Source organism: Ixodes scapularis, unplaced genomic scaffold (genome assembly GCF_016920785.2).
Source record: "Ixodes scapularis isolate PalLabHiFi unplaced genomic scaffold, ASM1692078v2 PGA_scaffold1__304_contigs__length_218370807, whole genome shotgun sequence".
Classification (NCBI taxonomy): Eukaryota; Metazoa; Arthropoda; class Arachnida; order Ixodida; family Ixodidae; genus Ixodes; species Ixodes scapularis.
In genome coordinates, this window is record NW_024609846.1 from 11,333,901 (window position 1) to 11,357,368 (window position 23,468).

At 42.8% G+C, this 23,468-nt stretch overlaps 1 protein-coding gene across 1 annotated transcript in view; it reads left to right on the forward strand.

The window, feature by feature from the left end:
• The window catches only part of LOC120842779 (enteropeptidase-like), a 33,255-nt gene that overhangs the window by 4,405 nt on the left and 5,382 nt on the right, over positions 1-23,468 (forward strand). Inside the window, exons 2-4 of the mRNA XM_040213955.1 lie at positions 1,185-1,410; positions 13,931-14,141; positions 14,207-14,342. Of these exons, the coding sequence (XP_040069889.1) occupies positions 1,185-1,410; positions 13,931-14,141; positions 14,207-14,342 (573 nt within the window). The remainder of the gene's footprint in view (positions 1-1,184; positions 1,411-13,930; positions 14,142-14,206; positions 14,343-23,468) is intronic.

The following is a 23,468-nucleotide window of genomic DNA, read 5'->3' on the forward strand; positions in this document are numbered from 1 at the left end:
TGTCGCTCTCTTTTGTTTCTGTTTGTCGCTCTAGTGGGACTCGGGCATAATAGACTCATACAACGCTCTTACGTTCATTTGAACACAATCACAGCTCTTAAAGTGCGCTCATTTGTACCACATTTATTTATTGCGGCCTTTGTTATGGGCTCCTAAAAGCAAAATTTTAAAATAAAGAAAAAATATTGAGAGTGCTTAGATGCGCGTGTATTACAAAGTAATGTTTCCACGAAGAAAATAGCGTACTTAGAAAGATCTCAGTTATAGAATGTGCACTTGATAACACAGTGTGACCAACCTCCTTTTGTTCACATCTACACTTCCTTAAAGGGCCTTTGAAAATAAAAAAAAATGTTTAATAGTCTGGTTGGGACACGTGGGTCGACAGAAATATTTTATGCAAGAAAGATATTTCAGAGCAATATTGACGGCGAGAGATTTATTTGGACTTCTGCGCGCGAAGTCCATGACGTCACGGGTAATTCCGGAATGACCATCTCGGTCGTGAAGGCGAAGCCGATCCACCTCTCCTCCACATGCCCGAAATGCCGAGAGAAAAAAACAAGTGGAAAGGAGGTGACTGCCGACCCGACCGCAACTAGCGCCGTCAAAATTGCTCTTAAATGTTTTTTTTCGTTTTTTTTTTTTCGCGTAAAATATTTTTTTTTAACACTCGTGTCCCATCCAAACTGTTGATTTTTTCAGGGGCTTTTTAAAATAATCCGCCACGAGAAGTTAATTAAAGGCGACGCCGCGACAGAAATTTTCCTCTACTGTGATGTGTTCTTCGTTTATTAAAAATAGAACTTGCTTAAGATTTGGCTGAAGAAAATATTAACTTTTATGGTTTATTGCCATTATCGTTGTTTATTTATTATATTTCTACAAACCGCACTAAGATACGTAATCAAATTTAATGAAAATGTGACTATAGTTGTCAAGAAAGCGATGCCAACCTTCTCGGTGAGCCTCGTGATATTGTTCGGAATTATTTCCTTTAGTCAGACGTGGAATCATTTGATTATTCCTGCACAGCTGAATTTCTATGAAAGCAGTGTAAGTGAACTGATCCACCTCAGCCCAACAAACTTTACCCTAACTATTTTTAAGTAGTTATTAATAATAATTAAAACCGCCTAGATCTCGTCATATAAACACGGTTATCTCCTACTTGCCATTTGCAGCAGGGGTATGCTCAAGATACACAAACGAAGAGAAAGATGATTTAATGAAGATATGTGGACGACGAGGAGTCCAGGATACCGTTTCTGAGCGAATTATTAATGGTACCGAGGCGACTCCGGGCCACTGGTCGTGGATGGTGGGGCTGTATAATGCAGAAGACCAATTCACTTGTGGCGGCGTTTTAATTAGCAACCAGTTTGTTTTAACTGCTGCTCATTGCTATAGGTATGTATACAATTACAACATCTTATTTTTCTCCAAAACAAGGATTATGTTTCGAGAGCCCCCGTTGAGTTCCGGGATTTGACATCATTTTACGTGTTGTTATAAAAGTCTAGCTGTTCACGAAGTATTCTATGTCAATAACCGCTAGCGGATTATAAGTGCGCGTGTTCTCGGGTACTATCAGAACACCAGTCATAAGTAGTAACGCGTTACTGTAATTTCATTACTTTTTTGCTAACTTGTAACTGTAAATAGTTAGTTTTTCAAAATGTAACTTGTGACTGTAGTTCTATTACTTTTTCTAAGGTCACAATGAAAGTAACGACGTTACTTTTGTCGTTACTTTATAGTTTTTTTTTATAATATATAATTGAACGCGTACAATCTAGGTATTCCTTGCACTTTCCAAATTGTCTGTTCCGACATTTTGAATGTAAAGTTGGCTTTTTCACAAACTTGTGAATACGTTCATTCTCGCGAGTGACAACCCGAATATAGCCACGTGTAGATTTGATGAAAAAAAAATCTACGGTAGTTATCTTTACGCACGCGATTGTACTTTGTGACTGAACACCTGCATCATAGTAACTTCAAGCACTATCCATGGTGCGGTTTTCTTTTTTTTTTTTTGTGTGTGTGCAAACCCTTGTTAATCGGGTGTATTAATTGTGAGACAACAATACAAGCAGAGGGTACTGCGCATATTTTTTCTTATTTTGATTAGCGCCATTACTCCGCACTGCGCATGTTTCGTGTTCGCCATCAAATGAGGGAAACAGAAGCAACTCTGCTAGGCTACAATATGAAGTAAAAAGCATACTTTTTAATGTTACGCAACAAAACCTGGTAACGGGTGTTTTCTAGTTTTTCCTGAATGTTTTTGTGTTCTAGAGAAGTAACTGAAAAGTAACGTCGTTACTTTTTAAAAGAAAACTGTAACTGTAACGAGTTACTCTTTTGTTGCGGTAACCGTAACGGTAACTTCGCTACTTTTTTCTAAAAGTAACTGTAACTGTAACGATTTACTTTTTAAAAGTAACTTACCAGCGCACAACTCCAGACCGTCCGAATCACTATACTGCAGCCTTGCCATGCCGAATGCTTTGATAGCGTCTGATGCCAAGCGTTCCCCTGTTCCCGGAAACTGCGATTACGACCGTACACAGACGAGACAGACAAGTTTTGGGGCTGCGATTACGTAATCCTTTACGGAACACTTCTCAATTTTAATGTCTGTAAAAACTAAAAATAACCCGCTTTCGTAACTGCACTGTTAAGCCAATATATAACGGGATAAGTGGTCGCTCTTTTTTTTTTAAATTCAAGTGGTAAAAATATATATTTGCAATATATATTTGCGTTTTCACGAACAAAAGAGAAGAAACTAAAGTAAGAATTCTGCCCGCCGGATACGCCACCAACAAAAAATAAATAAAGAAAAAGGCGCTCTTTCACAGCCGTACAGAGCACGTGTTAAAAAAAAAAAAAAGCAAGCCGCCAGCGATCTAGAAAATTAATCTCTTTGCCAGATAGGGCCACAGATGGACTGCTTACACATGCAGCGTCCAACCTTGCTTAGTCAACAGCCTCGAGATTTTCACGAGTAAGCTGGTCCCTGTGACGCTTCCTCACACCATTCGAAGTCGGGTAGGCAACCACAGTCGCGGCAATGAATACCCACATGACCAGACACGGTTGTGGAGACAGTGTAAGCGTGCTCTCTTAACCGGTCGTTGAGACAGAGGCTCGTCTGGCAATCGTAACGCTTACCCCACGTTAGAGGGAGAAAATAGAAAGTTTTAGTAATACGTATAGGAGCAAACGCAGACCCATACGTTAAGGTTAACGTTGCGTCCTCCACACTGCGCATGCGCCATACGTACGTACTGCGGCGAGCCTTGCGTATGTACGCTCGCTATCGATTTTTGCGAACGTACGTAGCGGTACTCTGCGTGCCATCTCGTTGCTCTCGTCGCGCACGGGAGAGCGCGAGACTAGTCCAGTTTGAAAAATGGCGGCGGTGAGGCAAACCAGCGAAAAATGGCGGTGGTGAGGCAAACCATTGAAGATGACATCAACCTCCTCAAAGAAGTCAACGCGACGATCCCTTTGAGCACCCACCAAGATGGGTGTCGATAGCCAAGAACGTTGGCGACGCCGTCGAACCCAAAAAGGTGTTTACCGTGCGGTCGGTGCAAAAAACAAAAGACAAAACACGTACACAACAGGCACACGGAAACACGCACTTCCGTAACAAAGCGAGGAGAATCGGGGCTTTGGATTGGCTTGACCGAATACCCGCCTTGGATTGTTTGAAGCAGTTTACAAGAGCATATCTAGATGGCGCTGCAAGTCTTTACGTATGCGTTCTTCTTCCGCTGTACGAAAAGTGCGTGTTCGACGCGCTCCGTAACGTTCCGTCGACGCAACGTTAACGCTAACGTAGGGGGTTTGCGTTTGCCCCTATACGTATTACTAAAACTCTCTAATAAACCACTCCCTCAGAACAGGCGACGAAGCGATTCCCATGACTCATGTTGCAAGCCTCTTTCGAAGGGGGGTTAACAGTTCCGCACAACCTGGAAAACTTGACCGGAATAGAGAATAAAACGTCGGCGTGACACCAGCCCGCAATGCGTTTTAGGTTGTGGGCCAATCCGTGAATATAGGGATTGAGAGAGAACTTTCTTCTTTCCCTCTCATTGTTGACCTCTTCTTCATTTGTCACTCCCATTGATAACTTTGAGCAGAGACTCAGCGACCGCAGTTAACACGTGGAAGGGGAATCCAGCATCTGCGAGGTGTTCAGTTTTCCTGTCACAGCTATGTTGGATTTGTGATAACAAGACCCCCGCAGCGCATGTGTACAGCAGGTCCTCGCGATTGCCCGCTTAACAATGTTGGAGGGAGCGGACTCGAAGCGAAACAGCGGCTTTCCAGCACGCGGTTCATAGCCCTCACAAACATGGCCTGGATAAATACTTAAAATCATATCCAAGAATCGAAAGCATCCTGCCTCAGGCACCTCATGAATCAAAACAAGGGGCGAAAGGCAATCACTAGAAATGCCTAAAGCCTGAGTCATTGCCGAAAGAACGGACAAGGCATCGGCATCTAACAAAACTAGAAAATCATCTACATACCGGAAGTCATCTGCAACCTAATATATTCTCAGCTGAATTTCGCGCTCGTGCCATCGCTCTTACTAATTCCTCCAACGACAAGAGTTCCACTGAAGTGTTGCTTTGATAAACGTCGATATTTTAAAGGCAAAAAACTCCTGGAAGTCGTTGCTGAGAACCTCTTGTTTATCCCACCTTATTCCATCAACCTACCCCGTGGCCGACCGAGGTAAAGTGGTAAAGTATGTAAACGAGAAGTTCCAACTGCCCTTTTTGCCTTTTGTGGGCCATCTCTATGGTGCACCACTTTCAATGTTCCAAAAGCACCCACCTCTCCTTGATCTAAAACAACGATATAATGCCCCAAACTAAAAACCAAAACAGTGGCTTTTGTGGCGACCTAAAAGTACAATGACATGTTATCCGGAATGAACCTTGACAATGTAATCCTTACGACTGCTTCTTACAATGGTCAGAGATTAGAAAGTGGACTGTGGCGGCCTTTTCCCAGAACCATTGACCATGTGTGCTGATCAAGCTTAATAGTAAAATACGTCTTTATTTTGGGTGAGGGCACTGGCATACAGAAATTTGGTGCTTACGGGAAAAAAATCCGAATTGACCTAAAATTTACCGACGGGAGTCTTTCGTAATTTTTCCAATTTATCCTAAAACTCAGAACTCTAGTTAATATTAATGATGTAAACATACCTTTTCCAAGATATTTTGCCACGTTTCATTTTATGACATCTTGAATTTTATGAAAAACAGGCCCAAACGGAGTAAAAGCCCTATTTGTATACAGAAAGCTTTGAAACGAGAGTGCAAAATAAATACCGCTTTTGTAGGTCTATATATTCTACTGAATTTTCTCACGTGTTTTGTCACGCATTTGCAAGTGTTTTTAATGAAGCAAATTTGTTAAAAATGGCCCAAAAGGTTTATATTCACCTCTTATATTAAACAACACGCCAATATATCAAAACAAAACTGATGTGTGTTAGTAGTAAGGGAAGCAAAGCATAATTTAAAAAGTATTTTCATACATTACTTCTTACTGTTGTTTCTAAATAAATGCCAAATAGTGAACATATAGAAAAAAATATAAAAAAAATAGAGATCATAAGGTGGGTCTGAAGATTTATCCTCAAGGGTAACAGACGCTTTATACACCCCCCCAGATTACAGCCGCCATTGCTGACCTTTCCTTGTCTTAACGAGATACCGCGTCACTGAAATTTTTGAGTAAATATGTGATGTCTGAATTTGTGCGTTTACGGGGGAAAGAAACAAGTTTACATTTCGCTGTGTTAAGGGTCATTTGCCATTTGTGGCACCAGGTAACTACCGGATCAATATCAGTTTGGAGATGTAAGTGGTCGTCAGGATTGTTGATCTTTCTGTACGGTACACAATCGTCGGCAAAAAGACGTACACAGGATGTTAGCGACTGCGGAAGATCATTAATGAATATTAGAAATAGAAGAGGGAACGCGGAAACGGGCGCCTATGAGCTGCGTTCTTCAATTGAAAATAGGTAATGGCGGTGCTTATGAACAGCTGTTGCAAAGCGTCTATAAATAGCCAAGAATTCACGCAAAAAACGAACAAATATAGAAAAAAAAATTGAAGCACGATTTTTTTTTAATGTGGTCTATTGCCAGAATTGATAATATTGAAAATCGTCAGTTTTCAAAACGAAAACAAAAAACAAAAACGGTTCGTCTAAATGTTTATTTGAGCCCAATGTAGCTTGAAACTCGGAGAACAAACGAGCAAAGTTTGAATAAAATATCTTCTAAAAGCTATAAAAATATATTTAAATATATATATTTTTTTAACATTGCCCCAATGCAACCCCATTGCGCCTAGGCTCTCAAAGGCCTTTAGTCATAGGGAGCACAACTCAAGATAGTCTTCTGGAACAAAAAATATGTTCTTTCTGGAAGCAAAATGCAACACTAATGTTCGAGAGCTTTTCCTTTGTCCGCTTTCAAATGAATCAAATGTTAAAATAAAAATAACTATTTAATTTTGATAAAAGTACAGGAGGATAAGGTAAAATGCGTCTAGAGAAGCCCCATCCCCTTCAGGGTTGGCTCTGTTATTATGCTTATTAAACGTACAAAGTTATAACCAAAATGGCCTAAAACATTACTTGAGACTCCTGGGAAAGACAGTACCCTTTTACAAGGAGGGAGGAAAGTTACCTGAAAACCCCATTAACACAAAATAACGAAGAGTGTGTGAAATGGTACATAAGAAACGCAGACGGCAGCATTGCTACCTGATATCGTCGTCTCCTTTCTACATCTGACTCGATGGTCATGGACATGCTAAGAACGGCAGGGAGGAGCTTCAGTTGTCCCACCTCCAGCTTCCTAGCCTCGATGCGCTTAGGCGTCGCGTGCACCTCGACCACGTGTGCCAAAGCAGGGCGGAGGTCGGGTGTTTGTAAGAAAACACCCAACTGTTTTCATTACGCCAGTTACGATAGGACTGTTCGCCTCTACAGGGTGTCTCAGAAAAAATAAATAAAAGTACACATTTTTTTACCGCAAAAATGAACTAGGCATCGCCGAACGCTCATTCTCCGCCCAAAAGAAACGCAAGAGGTCGCAACCAGATGCAAAAATTTCAGCGCAATCCGATATCTTAATCAAATGTTATAAGCGATTTTCTGAACATTTTAATGGGAAAATGGCGGCCGACGGAGTTTTCGAATACATGGGGCTCCATGGGCACCAGAAACCGAAAACGGGAGAAAATGGGCTTCATTTTCCCATTGAAATTTTCAGAAAATCACTTATAACTTTTGAATAAGGTATCGGATCGGGCTGCAACGTTGGCATCTGTTTGTGAGCTCTAGCGCTACCTCTGGGCGGGGATTGAGCGTTCGGCGATGCCTAGTTCATTTTTGCGGTAAAAAAGAATGCGCACATTTTTTTTTGTGATACCCTGTAGTTTCGCCGCGCATTCGCAGCGCGACTCCTCCCCCTGGCGAAGCGCGCCGAAACAAGTTAATTAAGGGCACGCGGAGCAGACGATACGGGAATCTGGTGCTCTTCTCGTGCTGGCCTCGCGCTTCGTAATGTGTACCGAAGGCAAAAGGGCAGGGGTGTACTGGGTATTGTTGCGTGCAGTCTTATGCCACAGCATCGTATTAAGCATAAATATCTATCCGCCGAAAACTGTGATTCGTTTCCTGGGAAGCGATTCAAGGAAGATCGCCAGAAGCATGGATCGCGGGCTGAGCGGACGGCAGGGTTGATTATTGTTTACCTACATTGTCGCCTGCTTCAGTAGTGCCACTACGATTGTTCGCCGTGGCTGTGGACAAAAGAAATGCGAATGTGCAATTACCGTTTTTAAAGAACTTAAACATTGAGAACCAATCTCTCTTTGCTTACTTCCGAATTTAATTGGAATGCCTGATGCTTATATGAGAAAGCGAGTAAGCGACAAAAGACGCAGGAGGTAGAATGAGTCCCATAATCGTAGTCCGTATTGCGCATTAATTTGATCGAATATTTTGGGAAAGAAATTGACATTTATGGCTAGCCGTAGTCTTTTTTTATGTTATTAAAATGACGTAGTTGACCTACATCTGAGATAATTACTTTCCGAGGAACTCAATTAGGCCCTATACTTGTTTCTATCCAAAGCAAAAGGTAATATTTGGGTGTTGATAATATGCCGCGCGAATTAGTTCTTACAATATTTTGCTGTTTGAGAAAAAAACGACGTTTTTGGCGTTTGAAACAAGATAACAGATATATCATCTAAAGTGCACCTTCATATATGTTACTTCTCCACATAAATGGGGACATTAGTAATGCTCTGCGAAGAGTCGGACTTTTTTTACTACGGTTCTTGAGGTAGAAACGAGTAAAGTTGGGCAATTAGAGCGTGTTGGAAATGATAGATATATGAGAGAAAGGCAACAAGAAGAATACCAGGTCCGGATACGTCAGAAATTAAAATACCTCAAAATAAAGGCTTAAATTTAAAGTAATTACATTTTTCCAAGAAACAAAGAAATAAAATTGACGTAATTTTTCTGAAGCAGGGGTGCTATGGTATGTTAACTAACTATTTTGAGAGAGTTTAGGCGGCCCGAAAAAAATCGGTTCCTCAAACATATCGCACTCCAATTGATTACAGAGGGGCAAAAAATAGCCTACCGGAATCCTTTCTATTTATAACTTCTAGGCAAAAGCTCAGGAAGGCATTACGGAATTTACAGCTGTGAGGTTTTATGGTTATCAAATAGTTTTTTTTTAGGCCTACAAGTTGACCTTGTGTTTCCGAGAACCTGTAAATTTTTTAATTCTTAAATAACTTTTGACACTTATTTTTTTTAGAACGTACCTTACTACAATGTCTCTCTTTTGTATCGCCACCTTGCGAGCCAGGTCCACATGGCCCTTGAAGCTATCACCGGCTCGCTATTGTATTTTCAAAAATGTATTTTTTTTTAAATAAAACTACGTTTTATGTTCTACGTTCTAACAGTTTACGGTTGAAAAAAAAAAAACTTATCTGGTTGAAAAGAAGAAATCAAAACAGGTACCTTTTTTGTGCAATCTACGCCGCTACTTCGGAGGCGATGCGCGCGTCGGAATAGGTGCTGCCGACAGATGGCGCACGCTGCTTCAGGGACGGCCGGACGATTCGTGTTAGGATAGTAGACCAGCCCGCAAAAGAACAGGAATCGGCCGACGCTCTCTCGACGTGGCGTAAGCCATATTTTGGCAGCACTTATCCCTAGATCTGCATCGTCTTCGAAGTATGGCGTAGATTGCCCAGAACAGGCATCTATATTTTTTTCTTCTTTTGAACGAGATGAGTGCATTCCTTTAGTTTTAGAGCGCAGTTCTTAGGCAACCTTTTCCGGGTATAGCGGCGTCACCGTCGGCGTCCGCGTCAACGTCGGCGTAACGCGCGTTGCATTATGGGACGCTTCCCGTAATGACATCAGACGTGACGTCAGGTGCGACTTTAGGAGGGTCACGTGTGACCAAAGTCGGGGCGTCACCGCGCGTTGTATTATGGCTAAATTCCCCCATTAGCTTTAGCGGAAAACTTTACCCGCTATATTTAGCGGAAACAATTCCCCACTAAATTTAACGAAAAAAACTCCCCGGTAAATTTAGCGGAAATAGTTTTCCGCTAAATTTAGCGAACAACAATTGCCCGCTAAGTTTAGCGGGGAATTGTTTCCCCGGTAAATTAGCGGGGCATTCAGCGCGAATATTTCCCGCTAAATGGGAGGGGAGCAGGCGAGGAGGAGGGGAGGGTACGAATGAGGAGGAGGGGCACAACCGCCTCTCCGTACCTTCTCCTCTTCCGCCTCGAAAGCTGCGCTCTTATTCGGCGTTACAGAAGATTGTATACCTCTTTTATTTTTTGTTTTACTGTTAACATCCTCGTCCTGCTTGTACCTTTGTATTAAATTGCAGCGTGAGATATTGAGAATCTTTTTCGGGCAGTGTAAAGGTCCTTTAAATTGTTTACACGCAGTAGATATACCAAGTAACTGCGTATAAACCAATACAAAAACAACCACGCAAAAAAAATATTTTTAGACTCCCGCAACAATGTTCAAATTGATCATCCTGAACCAGGGTGACATTAAAAAAAAAAAAAAAAAAGGTGCAGTATAAACGCACACGTAAGTCGAACGGCGATCACTCTTTTGAATAAAAAAAAGTATAAGAGGGTTACTGCCGCACGTGAGTGAATTACGATTCTACCGTTTTGACGGCTGCCATACATGTGCGAAAAACCAATGCGTCGCGACTTGTAGTAAAAGTTATTGATTTTGTTATTCTACCTGTTCAAAATACCTGCTAACAGATGAGCGGTGGCCCATTCGCGACCCGCTTCGGCTTTAGAGCGATAGGTTTAAAAAGCTCGTGTCGCAGAAAACCCGGACTTGCTGGGACCGGAAAATCGGGAACGGTCAATTAGTAATTCTATCGCCTCAAAGAAAAAAAAGATTGAATAATTTCAGGCGAAGAAGAGATCAAACCACGACCCGTTGGTTGTGAGCCAGACGCAATATACACTATGCGTTATTCTTTTTTTATCTTTTTGTGAAAGAAGTTTGTTTTTGGGACATACCAGTTACATGGCCAAGTCATTGGTCGCACACACTACTTAGGCATGCGCACAAATAAAAGAAACCACGAAATCTTTCGAGCATACAAGGAGAAAAAACATCAAAACACCTTGACCCACCCGTATTCTAACATATCTTGTGCCAAGAAGCTTTTCGTTGCGGGCCACGACGATTTTGTTTAATTGCTGCTTTATATTGATCCAGACGTTGCTGACATCATATGGTGCTGTGATAACTGCGCTCAGTGTTCACTCTGCTCTCTCCCGAAACAGCTGCCACGCGGTTTACCGCACACGCGCTGCCGCCTCATGCAGTGTCCGGCCACAGCGCGTGGAGAGCCATCGCAACCAACGACTCAAACTCCGCTCTCAGTTCCTCAGCAAAATACTAAAACTTGAGAGATTCCCAGCTTGGCCCAACGTTACATCAAAAAATGTAGCGAAAATCAGCCCAGAAACAGAAGGCACCGTTCCAGTCCAGAAATACACACGGGAGGGTCTCTTGCTCACTACAGAAACCGCATTTGCTGTTTTCCAACCAAGTGTTTACTGGCCGGGTTTCTGTGTGAAACCTGATAAAGAAGATTTTGGTTTTTGAGGAGACAGGGAGGCTGCACAATCGCATAAGGACATCTTTTTCTCTGGATGATTCGGAACCGTTCCTGTAAAAAGAGCTGGACATCTGTTGCTGACTGTGTCCCTAGAGTTTTTCCTGTTTCACTTGCTGGAGGTACTCCCACGAGTATCTTGATTCGAAGCATTCGATCGCTCTGGTAATTTCCTTATATATTCGTAGGCACTTAGCTGCTTTCGGTCTCCGATATGCCAACCACTCACTGGCTCTAGAATGGCCACCGCGTAATTTTATTATTTCTTTAGTTCAGAGTCTCTGAACAAAAAGAACAGACTTATTTTCACTTTAAGGTCAACAGGCCACAATCGAATCCCAAAACCTTGAGGTTAAGAGAGAAAATTGTGCTCCTCGTTTTTTTCCCTTGGTGACTGCCAAACAAACGTTGCGAAGAGCCGATGTGCCTTCAACGCTGTGCTGGCGTCGTTTGGGATACCCTTAGCCGCGTACATCAAACCAGGAAAGGGAACAGCGTTACACACAAAGCTTCGCTGGATAAGAAGAATTCGTCTTGTGCGCCATGGTAGGAGCGACGCTCTCATCTTCTGAAGTTTGATCGACCATGTTGTACGTCTCGGGTGCGTCAACGGGAGCGGTATGCCAAGGTGCTTTTACGGCGGGGGTGGCAACTTCATCCCTAACACGCTTGAAGGCGTGCAGGCCCACTTACCCATCCACGTACTTGTAAATTTCTCTAGATTAAGAGGAGCTCCGATACGGCAAAAAACTCTTGAATTATGTCCATTGCCCTCAAAAGCTCCTTCTCTTCAGAAAATATAACGGAAACATTATCCGGTAACGCTTGGAGTTACGGGTGTTTAGTTAGCAGTTGAAGCCCTCTGATTCCTTCATCGCAAATAGCAGTGGGTACAACGGGCACCCCTTTCTGACAGACAATTGCCACACATTCTTTTTTCGCTTTATTTTTTACAAATATTTTGGCAGATATGTTATTGTAGCAAAAGCATACCCAATCGAAAAGAACGTTGCCTACGTTGATGCGTTTTAGGATCTCGTACAAAATTCATGGTCCACTCGATCCAAAGCACGGCACAAGCCAACTTGAAGGACCGCCAGAGGCGTGTTGAACGCATTGCTAATCTGCCTCCAATGTTGTTTGCGAAAGCTTTGTTTTTTAATATATATATAAATCACGGTTTCATAAAGTGCTTCGAATTTTGTTCTGGATAACATCAAAGGCTTGAGCTCTGGGCACGGACCCAGAGGAAGCTACATTTGAATAATAGAGGCCTCGACATATGCGTGAAAATCAATACCGCAGTGGAGAACGTTAACACATCATACTAGATTTTGCACATTTTGTAGAATACTTTTGTGGCGACGGTGATAAGGTAAAAATGTAAGACGCAAAAATGAGCGTCAAAGCCAGACGATTTTTTCAGACGCAAAGGCTAAACGCAAAAGCTTTTTTGGGGGAGGGTGGGGTGGAAGAAGTCTTTACATATTTGTTAAAAAAATTAAAACTAGAGTAACTTGTTCGATGTAGGTGAGTTACGCAACCAGGGGAACATAATGTTCGGGGCTAAGCCACACGGAAAGTTGAGTAATTAACTAAAATATATCAAATAAATTTGTAATTAGTAAAAAGAAACATATATATAGTTCGAATGAGAAGCTTGCTGAGCGTAATCAAAAACATCAAGTCATTAAATGTGAGGAAGATTTAGAGCACTTGAGAAACGCGGTGGTTCGCTAAAGTTACAGCCCGTGTAACAGGCGCAACCCTATCCGCGACACAAAGCACGTGCTTTCAGGCCCTCACGGAACAGCGTCGTGCTTTCACCACCACGCGACCAACAATCCCGTTGCATAAACTTTAATTAGCGCGAGACCGTCACTGGGCAGGCTCAAATATGGAGCGCTAGGCGCCATTTGTTCAGTTAAAGTCGCGAATAGTAGCGCGAAAACAAGGGAATATATAACGACAACGTCGCGCACCTAATTCACACCCGCGCTTTCCACGGACTCCAAATCCTTCTGAAATTCGATGAAGAAATGGTTCCCGATGACGCTCAGCAATTTTATAAATGAAACCATATGTTTCTTTTCGCTATTTATTAAGTTCATTCACAAATTGTATTTAAATTATTATTTTTTACATATCGTGACGAGTAGTCTGATATATGTGTCTCCCTGGTCGTGCGACTCACGTGCAAAAACTGCCTCAGTGTGGTTTTCACTGCTTGCTTTAAGCAAAACTCTGAATACTAAAAACAATAAAAGTTTAAATATATGATGTGACCGTGACTTGTATTAGCGATCATTGCCGTTTTGTTGGAAGTTGCTGTATTAATCTCTATTGATTAATGATTCCTCCGAGTGTAACTGACCCCAAAAAATGCATCTTCTACGTGTGAGGAGTTTAGTTGTTATCAACGTACTTCGGCAGTTTTTTTTCCTCCGTCTTAGAAGGAACGCTCGGTACATTAGTATAGTACATGTTTCTTCTATTCTGTAGTTATCAGGACTGAAAGATATGTCGTCTTGAACTCACTAACCGTTTCTTTTTTTTATACGTCATTTGAAATGGTGGAGGCATTTTGTGTTTTGAAATTGACTTCAGCAGTGCATCATCAAATACATATTTTTGCCATTCTTTTTCCATTTCCCTTAATGCTTCAAGGAACAAGAACACTACGGGCTATCTTTCAGTTCGCCTGGGAAGTACGAAAAAATCCAATTCTACCGTACATTGTCAACGAAACTCAGGCAAAAATGTCCATCTAGAAAGAAGTGACACAACAGTCATCCATGATGATCTGGAAGATCAGGTCATTTGCATGGAAGTGGATTACGTCTGTGTACCCTTTCAGGACAACTGTACCCTTTTTATGGTATGTATTCTTGTTAAAAAAAAGCTGAATTTGTATTTGTTAAAACTAACCTATTTATTTTACAGAAAGACCTTGCACTACTGAAATTAAAAGAACCGGTCAATTTTACAAGGTATATTCGGCCAATCTGCCTTCCTGAATACTGCGAAGAACCGCCTGCAAATGCCAGCATCTACGTTGTGGGCTGGGGCACAGTTTATGGTAAATGGTATTCTCGCCTCATTTTGTTCTACATGTCAATTATCGTAAGCAAATCAGAAAGAAAGACACATATTTATAAAAATATAAATGTCAAGCCTCTCAATAAGAGTTTCCTGCAGTACGCGACAGATTCCTGTCATCGACTAACCTAACTCTTAACACAGATGTCGCTGACAAAGTTTTTAAACTGATAATTGACCAGAATTTAACCTTTTTGTATGAAATTTACGTGCATGATCACATAGTCACTGCGAAAATCAGCATCAAAAAAGTTAACATTGTCGCGAGTCTGGTTCTCCGAGTACAGGCTGTTTATCACAGCACAACTCGAAGGTTCAAAGCTGTTCGCCGCGTGTTTGATACTGAAATAATACTTAAAAAACAAGCGAGCTGGTGATGATTCATGGTAATAAAACCCGAGAATCGAGTTTTATTACCATGTTTGATACGTAAATAAATTATTTATTTTGCAGCTAGAGCAATCAAATCAACGCAAATCACCAAAACAACTTAATATCAAATGTTCGTGTTATTTAGTATAATCTTGAGAAAGAATTAGTGATGCACAATTAATTGTGACAATGGACCTTTTTTCGCAGTAACGAGCGCCGTGTAAGGGGTACTCTTCAAACTCCAAATGAAGGGGAGCCCAACTTGCCTCTGCCCGTCAAATTACTTTGGCATCGTGCCGTTGGATTGATCTTCGTTGGCGTTTGTGCCCCATAGTAGCGTATATTTAAGCAAAAATTTAAAAACAAAACAAGATAAGCTCGAAAATCGCTGCTGGCTGTTTTGGTCGAACGGAACTTTGCCCTGCAAAAATTACGACAGCTGGAAGCAAGGCCAGGGGAGGGAGTGTACGCATGCGCAGATTACTTTTAGAAATGTACACTGGTATCAATGTTGTGTTTGAAACCTCATTCCGTAGCTGAAGTTTTTAATGATTTTTTTTGTATCCGAAGTAGGTGGTAGCCGGACATTCGCAAAACATAAATTGTTTTAAAGCGGCAGCCTTATAGGCCCAGTACATCTTGACGCCTCGTAACGCGTGACGCTGAAGTCCTCGTGGCTGAGGCGATGGTGGCTGAAGCTTCAGCTCTGCTCGGCTAAGCTCCGGTCACGCTAACTTCGGTCGCGTGTTTTCGTAAGTGCCGGTCGCCTAAGCTGACGTGACCTGATGTCCTCGACGTTATCTTAGAGGTTGTCCTTGAGGTCGCCCTTGAGGCAGTCATAGAAGTTGTCTTAGATGTCGTTCTTAACGTCGTCTTTACTAGGACGTCGTCCTAAACGTCCTCTCTTGACGTCGTGCTCAGTGCATGTACGGGATATTGAAACCTCGATTTCATTCCCGTACAATGTATTTTCTAAATTGTTTTCACTAATAATGTTCCTGGAAAGCTGCCACATTTCATCGCGTTTGGTAGAATGAAAAAAGCTGCATCCATTTTTTAAACACAGAATGTTTTTATGGGCTAGATTTCATGAAATTGTGTAACTCTTTCAACCCTTTCAAACGAATAGTCACCATAGAGCTAACCTCAAGCCATGCGACCTTTAATCCGACGTCTTTTTTTCGGCGCCGCAAGTAGGAGATGAAAAAAGCACAAGCAAGTGAACTGTATGACTTGCCGCTAACCCTCGTCAACGGTAGCGCGGGATGGTCCGCGGCGAGGGATGCTTAGTTAAGCATACTTGGTTATGTATACTTTGGCTTCAGGAGATATGCGAGGCGAGTTTTACCCAGTCAAACATACACAGTCCGCATTCAACCGTCGGCAAAGTCACACCTTGTCCAGCATACTTATTCCGCAGTATGCAGTCCCTTGTGGGTTATACTTCATCTAGCATACTTGGCTGCCAGGCCATCGCCGGCGAGTCACATTAAGTAAAAAATACTTCGTTCACAGACGACCTTCGGCTGCAGGTTATACTTAACCCAGCATTCTTAGCCCGCAAGCGACCGTTGTACTTAGTCCGCGGGCGACAGTCGGAGTTAGGTTATACCTAGTCCAGAGTACTTCGTTCAACGGCGACAGTCGACAGCGAAATATACTAAGTCCATAATACTTATTCCACAGGTGACTGTCGGCGGAAATTCATACTTTGTCCAGCATTCTTAGTCTCTAGGCAACCTTTTGTTGCCACTCAAACTTAGTTTAGCGAAGTTAGTATGTGAGCAGCCGTCGGAGGCGAGTTAACTTGGTCCAGCATGGTAGCCGCAGACGACCGTTGGTGGCGATTCATATCTTGTCCATCATACTTAGTCCGTAACCTAAAGTCGCCGGTACGTTATACGTACTCCAGCATACTGAGTATACGGGCGATCGTCGGCGGTGACGCATGTTTAGTAAAGCAAGATTAGTTCGCAGGCAACCGTCGGAGGCGAGTCATGCTTAGCCCAGCATACTCAAATCGTGACAGTTTGTGACGCCATGGTTAGTTCATTATGCTTACCCTACTCCGCAGATGGTCGTCTGCAGCCAGTCAGACTTATTCCAACCTAATTATACTTAAATTATATAGTAGCCGACACTACGATCCAGCTGAAGCCAGTCAAGCAGTATAAACAGTGCGAAATCACGGCGATCATTTTCTTTGTGAGTTTGCTATCATTGGCTAAGCTAATACCAAGGCCAACATTCTGGGACATTCCGTGGTATGAAAAGTTAAAAAAAAATACCACAAATCTAATTTCACCTTTCAACTTACGACTTTCTTGTTTCTCCCCAAAAGAGAGGGGGAAGGAGCGAGAAACAGTCTGTTGTCGCTCGACAGAGTTTCTCAGCCCCACCAGCAAACAAGAAGATGAACTATTTTACCGACTCGTGATCCGTACAGCAAAGTTTACATAGAAGCGAAACGCAACATTAATCCAAAAAATACCTGAGATGCATTACAAGCATTTCTTGAAGGTCAAAGGTCCAATCATAATAGGCACAGATAAAGGTAGGTTTAGGAACTTCAGACCACTACGGCATCGGGAATCGAACTCTTTAATACGCCTCGCAAGTGGGCTCATTTTCGTCTTCTGCGTATGAGAAAGGAAGAAGCGGTGACGTCAGAACGCCGGGCCCTGATTGGCTGATCGCGACCCCTATCTCAGCGTCGTCTGCTCCTTTGCAACGTCGTCTGCTCGCAACGTCGTCTGCGTCTGTCTTACCTTTCCTGCGACTTTCGGAACTCTTTACGAGCGAGCTCGACTTCGCCTTTCAGAGAGGGCAGACGAAATAACCCGAGCGGTACGTTGTTTTTGTCTAACAACTAGCAGACGCGCATCAAGGAGGGAAGTCAAAGGAATCACTGGCGATGTGTCCCGAGGCGCCGAGGTTTGTTTGCTAAGAACCGAGAGGTAAACATGTTAGTGCCCGCAAGTTCCCTCCCAAATACTTTTTCCCTCCTTTCGTGTGCGGCGAGACCCCTCATTCTTTAACGGCGTCGGCGGGTTGGCGCAGTTAACGTCGTCTGCTTTACGTCTGCTAGTCAAAGCGATGGCTGCTTTACCTTTCCTGCGTCTGTCGGAGATTCACCGCTTTTTCACCGGCGAGAGCCACCGTTGCCTCGGGAAAGAAGGAGATAACAAGAGGAAGAAATTGACCTCTTAATCTAAAATGGAGGTCAGCGATCAAAGTATAATACGGGAAGGGTTCACAAGGGTCGCGCGGGCATATTCCATTTAGCACGCCAGCCGGTCGTGGGCAGACGGTCGCCGAGTCGCGGAGTGCCTGCTAGGCCTAACTGCCGTGCTCGCTTTGTCGCGTTCGGTGGAATCGTGGCCGTTGGTGCTTTTCTGGGGTGTTTGTGGATCCAGCGTTCTTGCTCGTCGTGGTCTGTTTCAAGTGCTTTTTACTTTTTCCTTGCTGCTTGAAGTCGGGACGCGTGAGAAGCGCACGTAGAAAAATAAACGTCCGCGGGTCGTCGCGACCGCGACGCTGTCGGCCATGCTGATTTGATCGTAAGAAAAGACAGCTTCGGAGCTGTCGTAGGATTTCGTCGTAACCTGCGCAAAACGTACGAAAGTTTCGTTTCGTGAATACGAATTTGTTCTTAAGTTATGTCTTACGCACATTTTTGGCGTAAGGTCGTTTCGTGAATCTGGTCTCTGCACTTCCGAAAGTCGCCGGAAAGGTAAGACAGACGCAGACGATGCTGCGAGCAGACGACGTTGCAAGGGAGCAGACGACGCTCAGATAGGGGGTTGCGATCAGCCAATCAGGGCTCGGCGTTCTGACGTCACCGCTACCCCCTGCGCAAGAAGCAGACGAACTTGCCCTCCGCATTACGCGCTCACCAGAGCGTGAGCACGCGGCGCGGTACTCGCGCTCAAAACGAAAAGTAAACCTAAATTTAAAAGAAAATTTTGAGTCACGCTAGCGCGGGCCACTAGATTAGAAAATCAAAAAACGAATATCACTTCTGCTCAATATCATGAAATCCGTGCCAAATCTATGCGTACATATTCGTGACATTAGACAACGAGAACTGCAGCATCTGGAGGCCGTAGTCTCCTCTTGACTGAGGCGTTGAGCGTGTGTCAACGCAACGGCTTGCATTTGCACGCACCCTCCACTTGATATTGGTGATTGATAACAAAAAAGTATTTGCGTTACAGACGTTTGATATGTTAGAAAAAGTTTGTAATTGTAATGCTCTGTAATTGGGACTATTTGAAGCTTTTTGAAGTGTTGTAATGTGGGAGCGTTGAACTCCGCATTGCACATAGTTCGGATAATACTCTTCTAGATCGCATGCTGTGATGCATATTTGTAGTTGTTGTGCTAAACTAAACAATAAAGCAGTAATTATAGCAAGACTAAAACAGGGAGTTAAAAAGAAGGACTAAGACCGATAGGGGGAATATATATGTCGCCATTTATAAATAATGGCAAACGCCTTTTCAAAGTCTGCGATCTTTAGTTTGCACTTTGGCGTCCCTCCCCACGTACTCGTTAAATATTACACCGACAACCTTCACATTTCTACAAAGTAAATATTTTTCCCTTAAAGAGAAAGCCCTTGAGTATATGAACACATAATTTATGGGTAGAAAAAGTATTTTATTCGTCTTATTTGTATTAATTACTAGACAGTTTGAGATTTTCCAGTAACTTATTTCTACAGAAAGCTATTTGGCGCACATAAAACCTGGTGGACAAATTCACCCGAAATGAATAAACTGGTGTCGTCTGTGTAAATTATAAAACCTAGACTGTCGTCAATATGAACTGAGTTATTTATGTACAAGTTAAACAGAAGGAGTCCAAGGAAACTCACCCGCGGCACCACTGACGTGAGTTTCCTTAAGTTAGATTACTGACTATCTATCACATCACTAATGCCGCTACTCTAAAAAAATACTCTCGATCATCGTTGAGGCTACTCCTTGCATTCCGCATGCATTTTATTTTAGAAGCAGATTCGAATGGTTTAGGTACTCGAAAGACTTTGAAAATAATGAATACCCCGAAGTAATCAATTTCTTTTTGACATAGTCTAAAACTCGATATTTTTGTTTCATTAGCGAGATTTCTTTTGAATTCTCTTTCCTAAAACTAATTGGCAGGTTGTTAGGACAGAGTTCTTTTTAACAAAGTGCATCATCTGGCGGGTATATTTTTCTGTAGTAATTTTGAAAACACATTCAGCACAGGAAGGGGCCTGTAATTTAGTTGGTTGTTTTTATGCTAAGACTTGAAAATAACCGTAACCGTAATGCAATTCACCTTTTGTTTCGATATACGATACAAGGCAATTACCGCAACTGAGAAGATTGAGATATTTTGTCAACAAAAGCAGAAATTAACAATTTTGTGGATCTAGCCTTCAGAATTCGATGCAAAGAGCCTGTAGAGCCGCGAAATAAAAACTGTACGCGTCCAAAATATTAATTACTGCCCTTTGATATCTTATGACTATCATCTGAAATATTCTCAGGAAACATTTCAATGTCTGTTGTTGTTCACTTATTTTCGGACATTCGCAAGTCGTTGATGCCAATAAGTTTGGCGATGCGCAAGAAAAGAAGCGCAGGCTCACCCTTATTTGTACGTGATTGGTTCAGTCTGTGATACCATACCTGTAAAGGCGATTGGCGCTTTGACAATGCACTTTTGGTGCTGCTTGATTGGCTCTGTCGGTGGCTGTGGTGGGGCTTAAAGTGAAACGGAGTCCAAAGGCCACCTTTGGCGGCGAGTGATACTGAGTCCGCCATGCTTAGTCCCTGGGTGACAGTCGGCGCCTGTAGATGGTTCCTCTATAAATCCTATGCCTCCTTATGTGTAATTACGGCACCAAGAATGAAAGATGAAAGGTGAGGGCGCAAGATAGCTGCTGCAAGTTTATAGTTGTAGAAGTACCTGAGACCGCGGTGATGACACAAAACTACAGGAATATGGAAAGAAGTCTAGCACACAGCTCACATTTTATTGCCACAGAATTCATTTAAAGGGGCTGTGCGAAAGGTTTCAGACTTTGGCCAATTGACGGCGGTATTATTCTGCGTCATCTATGGAACGAAAAGCAGAAAACCGTATTTGCTTGCGAGCGCTAGTTCTAATAAAAATAAAAATGAAACAAGTCGAAGGTCAAAGTGTCTCTCTATGGTTGGGCAGTATCGCGATACAAATGTATCGCGATAGTATTTCAGAAATACATTTTGTATCAGTATATTTCTGTATCGCGATACCTTTTTTTTCACCAGTATCTGTATTCCTGTATCGAAATACATTTTGAATGTTTCTTTGTATCGCGATACAATCAGGGTGAAATGTATTTCGTTACATTTCTTGAAAAATACCCCCCCCCCCCCCCAAAAAAAAAAAAAGGAAAAAAAAAAGAAAAAACAAATCCGAAAGAATTTTTTTTTTTTTTTTACTTCTGAGGGCATTAGGGTCAAGGAGATGCTGGAGCATTGTTTCCATGCTGACCATGGTTCCTTCCGATTCTCCAAACTGTTTTTCTATGCGTCCTCTTCTCTCTTCTGAGAAGTGTTGCGTAGTCGAGGACTCGAACCAGGTGGCGTGCCAGGAGTGGAGTCAGAGTATCTTGTGCCGCAGGTCCTTAGGTAGGGGTTTCTTGAGTCATTGTTTGCTCGCATCTAAAGCCCGCTGCTAACCGTCTCTTTTGCCTTAGCGTACACAGTTTACCCAGCCGGCAAAGCTGATTCACAGTCCATTGCAGCACCAGCCTGGCGGTGGTTGACTTGAAATAGTAGGATGACACAGGCAGTGAAGTTGAACACATATTCGAATGCGTCTGCGGCTGCGCCCGTAATATTGTACGGTTTAAGGTCAGCCGACGTGAAAGTGACCCGCTGCTCTCGTGATCCGAAATGGGGACGGAGGTCAGACGTGGCCTCGCTGTGCCGACCCAGACTTCGTACACCTGCGACTCGTCTCGAGCACTTTCTCGGAGAGCCCACACCTGTGCCGGAAATATCAGGTCGCAATCCACGAGGTCTCTATCGGGAGTATGCAAGACGAAACTTGAGGACTGCAATCCATGCGTCGGTGGCGGAGGTTCGGTAGGAGGGACCTTCACAACAGGGATGCCACCTTATTGTTTTATCAACCGTAACAGAAGACATGTGTTCGAGGATGCTTCAGGTGGTCCACTATTCTCGAAAATTCTAAATGACACTGCCAGCATGATCTTCAACGAGGTAACCTTCAACGAAAGCACGTATTGTCCTTTCATACAACAGCGCGGTAAAGTTTCATGTTCAAGGCCACACCTACAGACAAAGAATACCAGTTCATTCTACCGTGACTTCATGTGATAAATGTTGACAGGGGCGTCCTTATTGGACAGGGGCATGGTGACATTTTGATGAAATTTAGGATGACGTAGAATTTTACAGTTGTCGAAGTCTTTTCGCATCCCTCGTCAGACAGACAGAATGTCGGGGAAGGGACCGCGGTCAATCTTTGATGGAACGTTTTTTTTTTGAGCCCAGAGTACTCGCCGTCCGAAATCAATATCTTCAAGGCAAAGTGCCAAGCCCAAGGGAAAGTAATTTCAGAATCAAAAACTTCCACTTCGAACTTCAAGCTTCATCTCATTTGGCGTCTCAAACAAATTTGAAAAATGTATTGCAGTATCAGTATTTCTGTATTTGTATTTCTGCCCTCCCTAAAATGTATTCCTGTATTTGTATTTCCAAATACTTTTTGCCTGTATTTGAAATGTATTTCCGATACGTATCGCGATACACTTTTACAGATATATTTCCGTATCAGTAGTTTAGCTGCTGGTTTAATGTATCCCAATATTTGTATTTCCAAATACATTTTCGAGTATTTCTGTCCAACCCTGCAGTCTCTACTCTCCACGTCGACTTTCGAGTAACGTACTCTGGGGGTTCACGTAGTTTCCCCTTGGGTCCTCTCTTCAGAGACCAGCCGCTTCCTCCGCGATTATCGACTTTTAAAGGATTAGCATCGTCGAAGGTCGCGGCGAACAGTCGACACAAAGGAAAGTTCGCCACGGGGCTGACGGCGAGTGTAACAGCGGAGGGGGACCGGTTTTTTGTCTTCCGCGTGTCCCCCAGAGACGGTAGTCATTCAAATTTCACAACGGTACAGAATTGTTAATTTTCTTGGGCGTGCTTCGAAACCTGTAAATACGGATCCTTATTGTGGACACACCGTTCGGTCAAACGGTCATTTACGCTGCGCTTGGTCCGACTAATATAGCACAAACGACATTCGGATGCGATTTTGAGGACAATTCCTGAAACACGCGCGAAAAATTTTTCTTTGTCTTCTTTTTAAGGCAGCCATAATGGTCAGAAGTGAACAGAGTCAATCTTTTAAGTTATAATCTAGGCTAAATGCCGTAGGGGGCCAAAATTCAGCGAGATTTTAGGTTATGGGGCACTCAAAAAAAAAAAAAAAAAAAAAAAAACGGGAAGACCAGGACGTTTTTCCTGCCCAGAAATTTTTTTAGCCTTTTTTTTTCTTTTTTGGAGAAACCTATGTAGCAAAACTGCTTGGAAAGAATCTTTTGAGGGTAGTTTACTTCGTGGAGACGGCTGAACAGATATTCCATAGACTCCGCTATAGCGGGAGCACAGGATTTTTGGACTGCGTTACTTATCAGATTGCGAACCAGACCCGACTTGGTAGTTCT